The 15344-nt window shown below is 35.9% G+C and overlaps 1 protein-coding gene across 3 annotated transcripts in view; it reads left to right on the top strand.

Annotated features, from left to right (window-relative positions):
• Positions 1-15344, top strand: part of LOC104012517 (potassium voltage-gated channel subfamily KQT member 1) — a 514732-nt gene that overhangs the window by 51097 nt on the left and 448291 nt on the right. For all 3 annotated transcript variants that reach the window (XM_087765111.1, XM_087765113.1, XM_087765112.1), the window contains exons 5-7: positions 5064-5142; positions 6872-6968; positions 12741-12881. In XM_087765111.1, the coding sequence (XP_087621237.1) occupies positions 5064-5142; positions 6872-6968; positions 12741-12881 (317 nt within the window). The remainder of the gene's footprint in view (positions 1-5063; positions 5143-6871; positions 6969-12740; positions 12882-15344) is intronic.

Below are 15344 nucleotides of genomic sequence, written 5' to 3'. Positions count from 1 at the left end.
CATGATTTAACCATGAAGCCTATAGGTAATTTTTTTTCTCCTAGTCATGTTCTTGACTTCTCTTTCAATTAAGAAATGCTTCTTAGGTAGGTATATTAGAGTACACAGGTGTAGGAGAAAATGTGGCAGTCCCATTAAACTGTGATTTCAACTTGGTTGAAATCATTCAATCAGTTCTGTATACTGGTATTGTGCGTCTACCACAGTAAACATTGATGTTTGCATAGCCCTTGGAGAAGATACAGTGGTTTTTGTTAAGAAAAGCTAAGAATGACTGCAGCTGATTGTGTATTCAAAGGTATCAGTACTGTTTTTACATTTAAAATTCCCTTAAGAATACAATACATTTAAAGTCAAGATCTGTTTTACATATGAAATGCAGATGGAACTGTGTCTACACTAGTCCAAATAGCTGAACCTGGAAAATACATTTGCTGTGAATGATAGAATCATACTGACTCATCATTTTCACATCAACAAGAATAAAATACAAACACTAGAAAAAGAAGTTAAAGGATTAGACCAGAATGTAAAAAATAAGGTATTCATTTTACATTTGCATTAATAAAAAAGTCTTTATTTCAAAGTCAGAAAATATCATTGAAATGTCTTTGATCAGAGAGATTTCTTTTATGGGTTTTTGTCGACACTAAAATTTGGATTAATTCTTAGAAAGTTCAACTTGCGTAGCAATTTTGAACTTCTTTGATTTCTCCCATTCTCTTTCCTTTTTTCACCTCTCTAGTTGTTAATAGAAATTTTTTTGGTGCTTATTACAAGAAAGAGGTTTAGTAGTCAAGCCTAATTTTTACTTTCTTTTATAAACTTGTTTAATACTATTGCATTCCATGCTGCATAAAATAGTATGTTAATACGCAACTTCTATAACTGGGGAAGGAAAATGTTAAGATAGGACACACTGTTTCTTGACTGGTCTTTAAAATTTTATCTAAAATGGAAAATGATGCAACTTCTCTACCTTGTAAATCAAAATCTTTTATTTCTTAGGTAGATTTTCTAAAGTTAGCTTAATTTTTCTCCTCTTTGCAGACAGATCATAGGTGATTACATGTAAGCGAGAAAAGACAACTCTTTAATTATAGAACCTGTCAGGAGACATAGATTGAAATCATTCCCAGCATACCAAGAATCCCTAGAAAAATCACTTTGTCTCTCCATGCTTCTTCATCCTCTAGTTCATAGCAAGAGCATGTTTAAAGAGTGCGTACTGCTCATGTACTATGGCAGCAGTAATAGTGATACCTTTCCTAAATATTGATTTAACACTTCCATTACTTACTGTTTCAATAGGGTTAGGTTAGGAGCTAAATGCTTTTGAAAATCCCAACCTAATTAGGGTTTTATGAAAGGCAGGTACCAAGCACAGGCAAAATCAAGAGAACATCCTTTCACAACCTCTTTTATCCTTTTGTTGTTATTGCAGAAAATGTCGCAAAGAACCAATTTATGAATTAACTTTTGTTTCTCCGGGTTTTGACAGCATGCAGTTTGAAAGACATAAGGGAGATATAAATAACTGGTGTAAAGACCTGACTCCACATATATGTGTCCATCTCATATTATCCTTAAGTAAAGGACAATAGAACTTTATTTATGAGCATCTTTAATTGGTTATGTATACAGCTCTGAAAAAGCATCAGCACCTGGTATGTAAAGGTCCAGTTACCTTGTATAAACCTTATTTATGACATGCTGATAGAACATGAAAGTTCAACAAAAAAGAATGTGATGTAAATCAAATTCAAATATGTGCATATAATCTGATTAATTTAAGTCCTTATGGACATCATGTTATCTCCAGACTACTAAGAACACACCTGCAAGCTGAGGGCTATTTACATTCTGTAAAATACTATGGCAACTAAAAATTAAAATACAAATTCAAATAATTTTACTGTTTTAAATTTAAAAAGGATGAATTGCTTTTAATCAAAAAGCCAAGAATTGCATACTAGACAGTAAACTTGTGAGAACATTAAAAACAAGTCAGCAATTTGCTCAAAACAGTACTTGGGTAAGCTGCATTATAGGTGTTGCTATGTGCTGGGCTGAAGTTTATGCATAACTAAGTAATATTTCACTGGCAAGCTGATTTTTTAGATAAAAATGGCAGCTGTTTGGAATTTCTCAAGGATTCGGAACATAAGAGTAAGCCACGGGGACAGTGGACTAGCAGTGGACGAGGTTTCAAAGCTGTGTACTACACATGCTAAATTGCAGGGAATGTGATTTATGTAGGTCTGTCATCTACATACATAGTGTACATATTATATAGAAGAAGCTATGTCATTTTTGTCTCTCTACACCTCATGCCTATGTAGAGACATGTTTGCAAACATGTAAGTAGGTAGAATGTTTGAGACGGATATCCACATATCACTGTTTATAAATTACTAGAATTCAATTTTTAAAATTACCAAGGCTTCTGCACACTTTCTTTTTTAAAAACTAACATAAATACTAATGTAATGCTAATCTAAATACTAATGCTTGTTAGAGTTGAAAAAGTTATTTAAACAAATGTTGGCTCTTTATCCTGATATTTTCCATGCCGAGTGTCTGCTTCAGTCTGAGTCTTGTGGAGACATTTCATGAAAAATATTTAAGCTGTTCCTGAAAAAGGCAATTCTGGCGATTTCTTGTGGAGAAGCACTAGCACTTCCACACTTTGAAGCAGATACTTGAAACTTAATGAGAAAATAGCTTATAGGTTGTCACTGAAGATCAACTCCAAGCTGACTATCAAGCCTCTGAAAAATTGGTAGCTTTTTTATGCTTAAAAGGCCCTGCTAGAGAATGTTCTTATATTCTTCAAAGATTCAATCTGCAGTAAGCCTGCACAATTCCAATTTCAGGTTTCTCTGAGCAGCAGTGTGGGAGCTGGAAGTGGAAAATCTGTTGAATTTGTTTTTATAGTGCTCTTCCTGAAACTGCCCAGAGCACATGGAAAGGGAAAAATACCAGGCTTGAATGCTGAGGTGAAGTGGCGAGGTAGAAGGAATGGACTGGGACATACAGGATCAGTGAAATGACAGAAGGACGGATGCTGATGTAAGGATCTGGGAGAAGGATGTATAAAGAGACTGATAAGCAAGAGGAGCTTGAAGGAAAAAAAGGAGGGACTGAAAATACGTGGGATTGAAAGGTGGCAGTGTAAGGGCAGAAGGATATGCTGAAGACCTAGAGTGTAAAATAGGACTGTTTGAACCAGTAAACTGGGATTAGTATGAGAAGCCTACAGATTGGAAACTGGCATGAAAACTAGGAACAAAGAAGCAGAGATAGAAGAACAGGTTTGGGGTGAGGGGGGGAATGATTTCTACCATGTAGAACACACTGTCAGAAAAGTGGAAAGTACAAATCAAAAAATCTATGTTACTGTCACTACCTGATTGAAACTCATTTCCTAAGTATCAATCTTTTCCTCCTTCAGTGGTGGTCATCAGATGGATATGTATATGCCTGATAATTAGGTAAAGACATTGGGTTCATCATTTGCTTAAGGGCAAAGATCTGTATTACGATGTGATGGGAAGAAAACCCTCCCTAAATTCTGAGTGTTTACAAATATATGTTTGCACACATACATGATAAAGGAACAGCATAAAAAATTTGGAAGGTCAGGTACTCAAAAGTTAAGATTATCCCACAATGGACTGTCTGTAGCCTTAACTTATCCCTCCCTGTATTTATTTTCATTTTCATAAATGTACAATTACTGTAGTACAGTCTTTAAACTGATTGAGTGCTATCCCTTGGGGAGGAATCCTGCTTTTATAGCAAAAATCAGACTGATACTGGAAATTAATCCAAGTCAGAGAGTGAAGGATACTGTTGGTTGTAGAACTGCTGCAATATTTGTTGCAGCAACTACGCAGTTGTGAATGAGGCAGAAGAATGTTTAAAAGAGAGGAAAAAAGTTACCCTTGTTCAAGGCAACTATTGTTGCCTCTGAAGTTGGATTCTATCCTGCATCTTGCCTAGGCATCACATGGAAACTCTGTGGCAGTCATTTAAATCAGTTTTCACAAGTGTGCCTCATTTTCTGGATGTCCAAATGAAGACTTTGAAGTCAGGTTACAGAGGTTCTGAGCTCTCACAGCTGCAAGTGAAGTCAGCAGGCACTGTTTTTTTTGAAGTGCTATATAACGTTAAGTGCTCTGAAGAATAAAGTACTGCCTGTTTAAAACTGGCAAGGAAAAATTACCAAAACTTTTCCTCATTCTGTCTATATTTGCTACCCATTTATAATACTATCCTTTATTTTCTGGTTAGAATTTGAAAGTGAAGCCTTTAGATGCTGCGAAGAGGATTACCACAGAAATGCCCATGAGGAAATTAGAAAAATGTCTTCTCAGAATAATGTTAGAGTAGGGTTCAATAATTAAAAGCAATAGACCTGTTCACTGAACTAGGATAAAAGAAGATAAGGGATGCTGGCACTGTCGACAGAACCAATCATTTGTGTTGTATAATGCTGGAACTGTGTAAACTGCGGAGTTGTGGAAAAAAAATGTAACTCTGGAAACAACTATTTTTTCATACAATTAAAGGCTGTATCGCAAAGTAAACCAACAGCTCTGATTCTTTGTAGGCAATCCTTGTTGTGACAGTACCCTAAACTTTGAAAGCTTGGCTTTACAGCTTTTATACAGTTTTTAAACTGAGTGTATGTGTGTGTGTATATGCATCTGATACTTGAGTTTATGCATTTCATTATTGATCAAATCAAACCCTTACTTTACCTCTTAAATCAAGAGCCTTGAGCCAAAATGTGGATTCATTTCTAGGGTGTACATAGGCCTGTGCCTTTGTTGTCTGATCTGTCAGGATCTTTAAAATTTCCATTATTAAATTCATCATGGAAGAAACTGTAGTAATTGGTTTTTTGATGTGAAACTATTACATTAACTTACTGCCCACCAAATTTCAGCTAACTTTATTTCTTTTTCTAAAGTGCTTTCCTCAGTCTGTATTTCTCGTGTGTTTCAGTGCTGAGAGCTAACATTTAATACATTCTTTCTTTTTTTTTTTAACAACAGATCTAATTGTGGTAGTAGCCTCAATTATTGTTCTGAGCATAGGATCTAATGGACAGGTGTTTGCCACCTCTGCAATAAGGTATGTTCTTCTAGTGACTGTAGCTCTTCACAACCACAGAGCTATATTAGATGTATATCTAATGTTCCAATTTCCAAATTAGCTGTATATGGTATTTTCCTAATATAGGAAAAGTTCTTATATTGAAACACTGGACAGTGGAAGACTGCGTGTTATTGTGCTTGGTCACTGGTTGGGAAACAAGAGTGCAGAAACAAGGCAAATGAAGAATGGTTGGAATGCTGAAGCCAAAAGGAAAAAAACTGAAGAAACATTATGTTCTATATAAAACATCAAACGGCTCTCTTTCTGAGACAAAAGAGTATGACAGAACATCAGTTTATTTAAGAAGTAATCCAGACAGCTCCTAACTCGGTACTTTTTCAGTACGAGTAATTACTTTGTTTAAAGAGTAATTATGCTTTGGTGGATTTGTTTGGCACAAGTAACTCATACCATACATAAACCAGAAACATTTGATGTCCACAGTGTTTGTTCAGCTTGCATCAAGTACTGCAATCTTGTTTTGGGAAATAAAGTGGATAAATAACAGAAAGGAATGATAAGCGGAGTAGGTGTACTTCCCACTCCTTCTAAATTAACTTGCAAGATGTGCTGCATGTTCTGCTACAAGCCTCTGGTTTCCAATGCAGTCTAATCACTGGGAAGTGAGAATGTACCGTACTGTCTAAACTGTCTAGCTGTGTAGACAAACACTGGAGGGAACTACATGTATAAAATATTTTTAAGGTAACTATTACCATAGAACATTAATCCTTACATGATGATAAAGACTCATGCAGGTAGTGTGAATGTGATTTATCAGCTCGTATAGGAGAAGAGGAGGATGAATGTGAAAATTCCAGAGATTTTGTTTAATTTAACTAGAAGTGTAGGAAGGACTTCAATGAAAAGACCCGCTGTGTGTTTATATGTGAACCCAGGTGGTTTTGGCTATCAGCCAGTTTTTTGATTAAAAAACAAACCCAACAACAATGACAAAATTTTAAGTATATCTAAAAATAGCTAAAAATACTTCTAGTGAAAAATTGTCAGATGGATGAATTCAACATTCATCCTTTCCTGCTCTTCAGTGTTTTGTTTCAGTGATAAGATAGTAAGATGAGTGTAGGCAAACAAAGTTCATTGTCAAAAGGGTGATTAGAATGAAATATTTCCATTGAATAAAATTCTGCTGAAGAACCATATGGATAATTATTTTTCTTTAGTTGAAAATATTTGGAGTTTATGATTCAGTTATTGTCCTAAAATCACATAGGACTGTATCTATTTCCAGTTAGATGATTTCTGTAACTTACACAAAAAGGACTTCAGTAATGTTTGATTCACTTCTGCTTTTGGCAAATACAGAAAAAAGTTTGCTCATATTTATGTTAGCAAAGCTTGAAGCACTGGTTTTGCTTGGAAAGGAAGCATTTGAGAATTATAATCAGGTAAAATATGCAAGTTTCCTCTGAGTTTGAAAGCATATATTTTAGAAGGGTTTTTTTCTTTTAACCAATTGTTGTCCTAGTTAATATTTCTGAATATATTTGAATATAATGAAATGTGATCTAAACATACTGTCTACTGAGATGCCTCAAATCTAAGATGCAGCTCTAGCCAGGGGCAATGTTATCACAGTTCTGTAATATGGCAGTATGTTAGTGAACATAGCCAACTATGTATATAGATAGAGCAGTATTGTTCTCAATCATTCGTTTTATTTAATGTCCTGTTTTTCTTACAGGGGGATCCGGTTTCTCCAGATACTTCGCATGCTTCATGTAGATCGACAGGGTGGCACCTGGCGACTATTAGGATCAGTTGTTTTCCTGCATCGTCAGGTACTAGATATTTAAAGATCCCCAGCATTTTATTTACTTTCATATATTCTTTTCATGGACTTCAAATCGTAGTCTGCTTTAAAAGAACAGTTACTGTTGGAAGACGAAAAATACTTTTAAAGTCCATCGTGTTCCTTTCTGCTTTTAAAATGGAAACATGATTCTTTACTTCAGGTCAATGGCTAACAGGGTATCAGCATCGGTATTGTTTTGGAAATTAACTGTTGTACACTCTGATGTCATATTTCAATATAATTTATTAAATGCAGTTATGTGGGCTGCCTTTCATATTGCAAATACTGTCCACTGTCTTCACAGAAGATGTGTTCCTAGCTTGGTTGTTCTGTGGAAAAAAAATACTAGTGGAAAAGCCTTGATAGAACAAGTCAATTATTTAAATCATTCTGTTTTCTCTGCCTGAATAAGGAGTTTTCTAATTCATTCTATAAATAAAAATACTAACTATGTTATGATAATATGCCAGAAAAGTTAGTTTTTCAAGGGTGTAGTCAAAGAGGTAAACTTGGCTGTAAATAGTTATATGTCCGTTAAAGCTTTGAAACAGTTATTCTGTATAAAAGTTCATTAAGCAGGAAAAGCTTAAATGTTTTAGCGCTGACTTCTAAAAATTTCTAGCTGAAGGCTTCTTTTTGGGGCTTCATGGAATCTCTTGATGAAAAGCTGACTTAGCTTTATGAACATAATAATAATCTTTTATCATTAGCCTTTAAATCTTGTGTATCATACCATACTGTGGAGGGCTAATACTGTGCTGTGAATCTTTACATCAAACTTGTAAGGGTGGTTCTTTAACCTACTCTTTATGAGTGTAGGTTTGTTCTCCAGATATTGACAAATAGTTATAGATTTCTACACAGACATTGTTTCGTTTGTTATTTAGAAAACTCTTGTTCTGGGGCAGAGAATGAGAGGTACTTAATCCAAAAGATTAATTTAATACTAAAAGTTACTTTTCTTCCCTTTATTTTTTTTCCCCAGTACTGTAGGAAATTTTATGTCACGATGGCTGTGCAGCATTGATGCACACTGAAGTGCTCTAGTATAAAGCCTACTTTCATCCTGCCCAACAGGATGACTTTTAATGCTCCAAGTCTGTGTGGTCTTCATTTATTATGGTCGCATTGCCTGGATATCTAGCTAGGGCAGAGCTGATAGCCAAATACACTTTCTCAACATTTGCTAACCTTCCTGACAGAGGTGTTTGAGAGAATTTTTTCCTGTGGGTGTTCAGAGTTTTAGTCAAGAATCTGGAAATACTATCTCCAAAATATAACACTTAAGTCTTAAATGTCACAAACATAAATAAGTTCAATGATTTAAAAGGAAAAAAAATACCCTTGGAGAAGTGAATTTATGAATAAACGCACCTGAAGTTCTGCTAATCCAAAGAAGTGATTATGATGATATATAAAACTCTACAGATCTGTAGTACTTGTCAAAGCAGATCACCCACTAACACATTAATAATAAAAAAATCAAACACACAGTTCTATATTGACATTGGACAAGTGTAGCTGAAACCCTACCATGGTACCAAATGGAAGGGAAAATGGAACCTTTATTCCTGTCCAGTCTCTTAAAGAAGTTTTTGTTTAAAAATAAAACAAAACAAAAACACCTCAGCTGCTTTTTCTTTACAGGCAGAGTACAAGGTCCTCATTTATTTGTCGAGCTTGGTACTCTTTCAGAAAAAATGGGACTCTAAACCCTTAAACAATGTGAGAAAATAAATTCATATCTTTGTGACCTGTGAAAAAAACAAGCACTTGGACCTTTGTGGGCCTAGAAGAGCTTACTAAAGTTGTCACCAATGATTTCCATGTGTTTTGGAATTTTACATATAGCTGTATTAGCTCACTCAGGCCTAATTTGGCTAGGACGCTCTTCTATTTTCAGCAGGTTGAGCTTATACAAGCGTTTCTCGCCAAAAGCAACAAAACATGAGTCAATATCACATGTGGTGATGGAAAGACATGGAAAAATCATGCCGCTTACTGAAAACCTGAGTTAGCCAATCCAGCTCCAGCTTGTAAGCCTCTCAATTAGTTTTACTTATTCCTCACCTTGCTCTGTGAGGTCTTCTACTGCTTTGCGGACGGAGTTACTGATGAGTTGGGGATTTGGGGTTTTCTTGTATGTTTCCTAAGTGTTAAATTTTATACTGTGCGGTCCTTATTGTAACTGAAAATATAAATCTTTCTAAGTTAAAAAAATGTGTTGACTCAAGTCTCTCAATATTCAAATTTACCTTTGTGCATATTTGTTTTTTCTTCTTGCTGTTTCCTTTGCATATATGTATCTGAAAGTCCTTGCTGAAAACAGTCATTTGTATTAGGCAGCACTCTTTATTCTTAAGCTCTTATCTATTGAAAATCACATAAATGTGAAGTTTCAAGGCCTGATTTCTGCAAAATGTTCTTTGCTTTGAGATCATGTATCAATTAATACTATTTGACATTGATAGACACAAATCTATCCATATTTCTTGAAGCACGTGTTATTTTAAAACCTTCTGTGCTCTCTCTTAAATGCAGTATATATTAGATTGCTGCCATTGTTCTTAATTAAATATAGGCATGTAGTATTCTGTCTCTCTATACATATGTAACATGGAGTGACATTTAGAATAAGTCTAAGGCAACTGCATTTTCATCTGGGCTTTACTTAAAAAGAGTTCAGTCTTTAGATGAATAGGGCTGGAGCTGTGAGGTGCCAATGGTGAAATAAGCAGAGTAGTTCTGTTGATATTTCAACCACTTTGAAAGGATCTCATAAGACTAGGCATATTACTTTGGAAAAGCATATTTTTCTGCTTGCTTCTCAAAAAGCCAGCACTTAACATAGAAGTATTCGAATTATCATCCACTCTGTAATTCTGTCCTCTGAGAAAAAATTAAAAGAAAGCAGTGATGGCCATTCCTCAATAACATGTGAAATCTATTAATATCTGAGATGTAAGCAACATGCCAAGTGTAACTAGAAGATTTCTGTTGATGTGGAAGGAAGCCACAAATCTACTAGAGATGAAAGCAGAGTTTTCTTTGTAAGCAGACAAGAAGAATTAATCTCCATTTCTGTTGTAGTTTTCTATGGATCACTGAACTTACAGTCTCAGGTGTTAAACAGTTTCATCTTGCATTGGAAAAATATTGTGTAGGCAAAATAAAAAGTTGTGAAAAATTGGAGAAATGCAAATAGTCAACTATAAATGTAAACACAAGGAACTTTTCAGAGCAATAAGTCACATCTACAGTGTACCATTATCATTAGAGAAAAAGATGAGAAAAGAATCGTGACCAGCATAGAAATCTGAACTACTGAAAACCCAAGTTTTATTTCCTCTTTCAGCTGCCTTGTTTAGCAAACAGGCCTGCAAAAAGTTAAGGCTTAGATTAAAAGACTTGCCCATGGGCAAAACTGTATAATATCAAAATTCATTATTTAGGTCATTATTAAATGATTAGAGGAAAAAAACCTGCTTTGCTTTGTGCCAGGATTGCTTCAAAACTTGCTGAACATAGATTTCAATTAGTGCTATAGCAGAATCATAGAATCATAGAATGTCCTGAGTTGGAAGGGACCCACAAGGATCATCGAGTCCAACTCCTGTCCCTGCATAGGACAATCCCAAAATTCACACCGTATGTCTGAGGGAGTTGTCCAAATGCTTCTTGAATGTTGTCAGGCTTGGCACCATGACTGCCTCCTGGGGGAGCCTGTTCCAGTGCTCCACTACCCTTTGGGTGAAGAACCTTTTCCTAATGTCCAACCTAAACCTCCCCTGGCATATCTTCCCGCCGTTCCCTTGGGTCCTGTCATTGGTCATCAGGGAGAAGAGATCAGTACCTGCCCCTCCTCCTTCCCACACGAGGAAGCTGTGGACCGCGATGAGGTCTCCCCTCAGTCTCCTCTTCTCCAGGCTGAACAGACCAAGTGACTTCAGCTGCTCCTTGTATGGCTTCCCCTGTAAACCCTTCACCATCTTCATGGATCTCCTCTGGACACTCTCTAGTAGCTTTGTATCCTTTTTGTACTGTGGCGCCCAAAACCGCACACAGTGCTCAAGATGAGGCCGCACCAGTGCAGAGTAGAGCGGGACAATCACCTCCCTCGACCGGCTGGCAATACAGTGCTTGATGCACCCCAGGACACGGTTGGTGCTCCTGGCTGCCAGGACACACTGTTGTCTCATGTTCAACTTGCCATCAACCAGAACCCCCAGATCCCTCTCCATGGGGCTGCTCTCCAGCCTCTTGTTCCCCAGTCTGTATGTACATCCAGGGTTGCCATGTCCTAGGTGCAAAATCTGGCACTTGCCCTTGTTAGGTTGGAGGTTGCCCAGCTCTTTAATTTGTCTAGACCTCTCTGCAGGGCCTCTCTGCCCTTGAGAGTGTCAACAGCTCCTCCCAGTTTTGTGTCAGAAGGAAGAGCATATGTAGTTCCTGCTGCACAATGCAATTACTTGCTACCAGACCTACATTTTCCCAGAAAGCTCTTATATGGAAATGAAAAGAAAGAAAGAAAAAAAAATCTGAAGAAAGTTTAATGATAAAACCTGAACCTTCCCACACAAACAGTTTAAGAAACGGGGGTAGGGTGTTACAGAAAATCTGTGAAAACCTGACATACTTTATAAGAAGAGGCAATCCTTCTTAGACAGGTTTTAATTTTAAATTTATCTTATCAGACTATTTTCATTCACATATTGGTTTGGATCCAAGGAAAGAAAAATAACTCTGTCAAGAATTTAAGGAAGATGGCAATGAAGATATAGTACTACAGTGTTTCATAATAAAGATGGCTAACTATGTGCAAAGAAAATAAAGGAATATGTTAACAATTGAAGCATTGTAAACTTTAAGTAATTAAAATAAGCTATTTTCCCTTGTAACTAGGTATTGGATTTTCCTAAGGGGTAGGTGAATATCTCGATGATTACAATGTAGTGCTGCCTGTATAAGCTTTACACATTTTTGCATCTGTGACACCACACATTTTGGCTTGTTTAAATACGCAAGCGCATTTTTCCTGAAGGCTGTAACAATCCTGTATCTAAGTCACATCAGTTCTGATACAACTTTCCTATCCAAAAATCTATAAAGAAGCTGGTACATTCATAAGCACCGTATCATGTCCTAACAAAAGTCCCTTCTAATAAACTGGCCTAGCCTCAAACAGTCTTTGTTTTTCAGGGCTGAAGTAGAGGTTGTACCTACCTAACATATTTTATCTTGAGATTTTATTTTATCTTAACATGAAACTGTTAAGACATCATTATTCAGGCTTAGGCAATCTAAATATCAGATACACAAGATCAGTGCTTAGGTATGGTAATAATCACAAGACATGGTTGTTATTTCTTAACTGTTATTTTAGCATACTGTTCATAAAGTCCATTTCTAAAGCTGTTTTACTATTTTTAAAAGATATTAACATTTGGTATTTTGAGTGGACAGTTAAATGGAATGATTGCCATTCACAAGACATAAAACAGGAGAGATGTCCCACCCTACATTTAGCTGTCCAAATGATCTTGTATAAATGATGGCTTCTTGAATTCTTTAGTCTGATATTAATAGAAAACAAGTCACTGAACTACCTGTTTTACTGGAAGCAAATTTCATACCTGAAATATAATTTATTAATTTTTCTACTGTGATGCAAAAAAACTCCAGATATTTACAATGTTTTACAATGATAAGTTATATATGATGTAAATCTTATGTGCTTGTTTGCTTTCTCTTTTAATAGGAACTCATAACCACGTTGTACATTGGATTTTTGGGATTAATTTTTTCATCCTATTTTGTTTATCTTGCTGAGAAGGATGCAGTTGATGAGGATGGAAAGACAGGTTTCTCCAGCTACGCTGATGCCCTTTGGTGGGGTGTGGTAAGTCTTTATCAACAAAATGTGTGTGTCAACTTAGCGCACAAGATTTTCTGTTGAAGTTGTAATCTTTTTAAAAAATATGGCATTTCTTTCTTTGCAGAATGTATTTCTGTAGGGAAGCTTGACAACATTTTAAAAAGAAAACAAGAAAAAATATAATAAATACAATTAAATTGTTTTTGTATTAAAATTTATCGTGAAAGCATGATAGCAAGCCCTTAGCAAAGGACATTGAATGTTTACAGATACAGAAAGTCCACATTGAAATTGACATTTCAAAAAGAATATAAATACCCTCCAAAACCCTATCCCACTTCTTTTAAACTCTAATTAGCTATCTGCAAAAGGTGGATAACTTTACAAGTATATTCTATTTGTGGAAGCTGGGTTAATGACTCTATATTTTTGGATCTGTTTGTGTAAAGCTCACTCAGTAATAAAGCAGACCTTGATGCAGGTTCCTGTTTTTTTTTAATAATTCCATGATTCACTGTAAAGGAAAGTAGCTCCATCAAAAGCAGCTGGCAAAGCTTCACAGATTCACCAACTACTTTGGATATCAATCATCAGTCAGAGTCAGTGCAAATCTTTGGTGAAATAAATTAAAAAATATCATTAAGAGAGAACTGAGATTTTGAGAGCATTGTGGTAATTATTGTGTGCATGCCCAGAATCAGTTGAAAAAGGAATAGATAGCTATGAACAGAATAAGAGACCAAATAGTTTCTACACTCCCTTTATATGGCCCTTCCCATCATGTTTCTCACTGTGACTCATGCTTTCCTTCCTTATTAGCTGTTGCACGAACCACCTCTTCTCTTGTGGTCCCTTTTCCCCACTAGAGAACCTCATATATTTTATGAGTTGTCTGTCTCATTATAACATACCCAAGGAGATCCATCACATCAGTGTTAGTGACCGAGAAAAATGAGAGGACTAGAACAGATGCAGAGCCACCAGCTTCCAGAGAGAGAAGGATATATTTCAAGACTGATTTGGAACACAATAAACTGGATTTGTTCTTAGATGATAGACTTGAAAAATGCCAATATAGTTATTCGGCCATAAACCAATTTTTTATCTGCATCCAAATAAACTGGTGAGTAAGCCTGGGAAGGCAGACAAAAAATTCCTAATAGATATATGTTTCTAATGCTTAACTTAGATGCTGCGTAAGCCTCTACTTCAATGAAGTATACAGAAATATAGATTATATCACATGTAGCCTGAGTTACCACTTTTTAAGTGGTTCAGTATAAAAGTCTTTTAAACATTAAATTCCTTTCATTAGGTTGTCAGGTATTCATTTCATTTGCAGAGTATCACCTATGGCTATGCAAAACAGTACAAACCAAGAAGAATCTAGTAAAAAAGAAAAATCCACTAAATGGTCAGATGGACCTGATTATCTAATATGCTGGGAAGAAACGAAACCATGAACTAGCCCATACAACAATCACTTGTTAAAGTCCTCAGTAGACATGTGATAAAATTTTCAGAACATAAAACCTCACAGTTACAGACATGAGATAACCTCTAGATAGTGGAGGAAAAGAATGAAAGTCCCAGAGGCACAGACTGTGCTATATTTTAAAAGCAAAAGTAAAACAATTAGGGTGTAATTCACGTTATGAAAGTTACCCCATGTCTACTTTAAGAAAACAAACCAGTACACAGGTTCACTTATTCTGCTATTATTTGAGCAGTTCAGCTCAAATACCAGTGTTCAAATGACTGAATGCAGTGGAACGCAGCTACTATTTGTGTTTTTACTAATGGTCTAGCTGAATAGCCTGTGAAGTACATCTAATTAAAAGTGGGCTGCTTGTGGGAAGTTCAGCAGCGTTAGGGGCTCCCATAAAAGTTTGCACGAGTTCAGCTAAATCTATGAGAAATATCTCATAAATTTTTCTAGCATAATGAAGTTCCAAAGATGTTGGTAGCACCGTGTGAATTAGAATGATACCAGTGAAAGAAATGGAATGCATATAGTTTATTGATAAGGAGGTCTTAATTTAATATGTAATCATTAAAGGATGGTGATTGATGTTTGCTCTGCACAATGTCTTTGTTGTTTCATAAAGTGATTCCTAGGCCTGTAGCTGCTAAAGGCCAGAAATTTCCAAATTCAGACGTGAATGGGAAGGAAGAAGAACCCCTTATCAAACTGAGGGTGGCATGGTACAGTGGAAAACAAAAAAGGATTTTCAGCAATTAGTTTGGGAACTAGCTATGTTTTTTTGCATCCAATTCTGCCCATGTATATTCATGCTTGGGTTATTCCTGCATGTAATAAAGCTTCCATGTGAAGCCAGGGTACTTTTTCTACCTTTCCTTCCTTTTAATTTTTTTAGCTCTAGTTATCCAGAGCTTGCTTTATGAGTGGCATTGAGTGTTTAGATATGGATTACAAAATATTTTCAAATGCTAGAAGCTACAGCCTTGATTTGAGTAAAGAGCAAA

Source organism: Nipponia nippon, unplaced genomic scaffold (genome assembly GCF_047370975.1).
Source record: "Nipponia nippon isolate SJK-2023a ecotype South Korea unplaced genomic scaffold, ASM4737097v1 scaffold_3, whole genome shotgun sequence".
NCBI classification, from domain to species: domain Eukaryota; kingdom Metazoa; phylum Chordata; class Aves; order Pelecaniformes; family Threskiornithidae; genus Nipponia; species Nipponia nippon.
The sequence above is the reverse complement of the archived record's forward strand: the minus strand, read 5'-3'. Positions and strand labels throughout refer to the sequence as shown.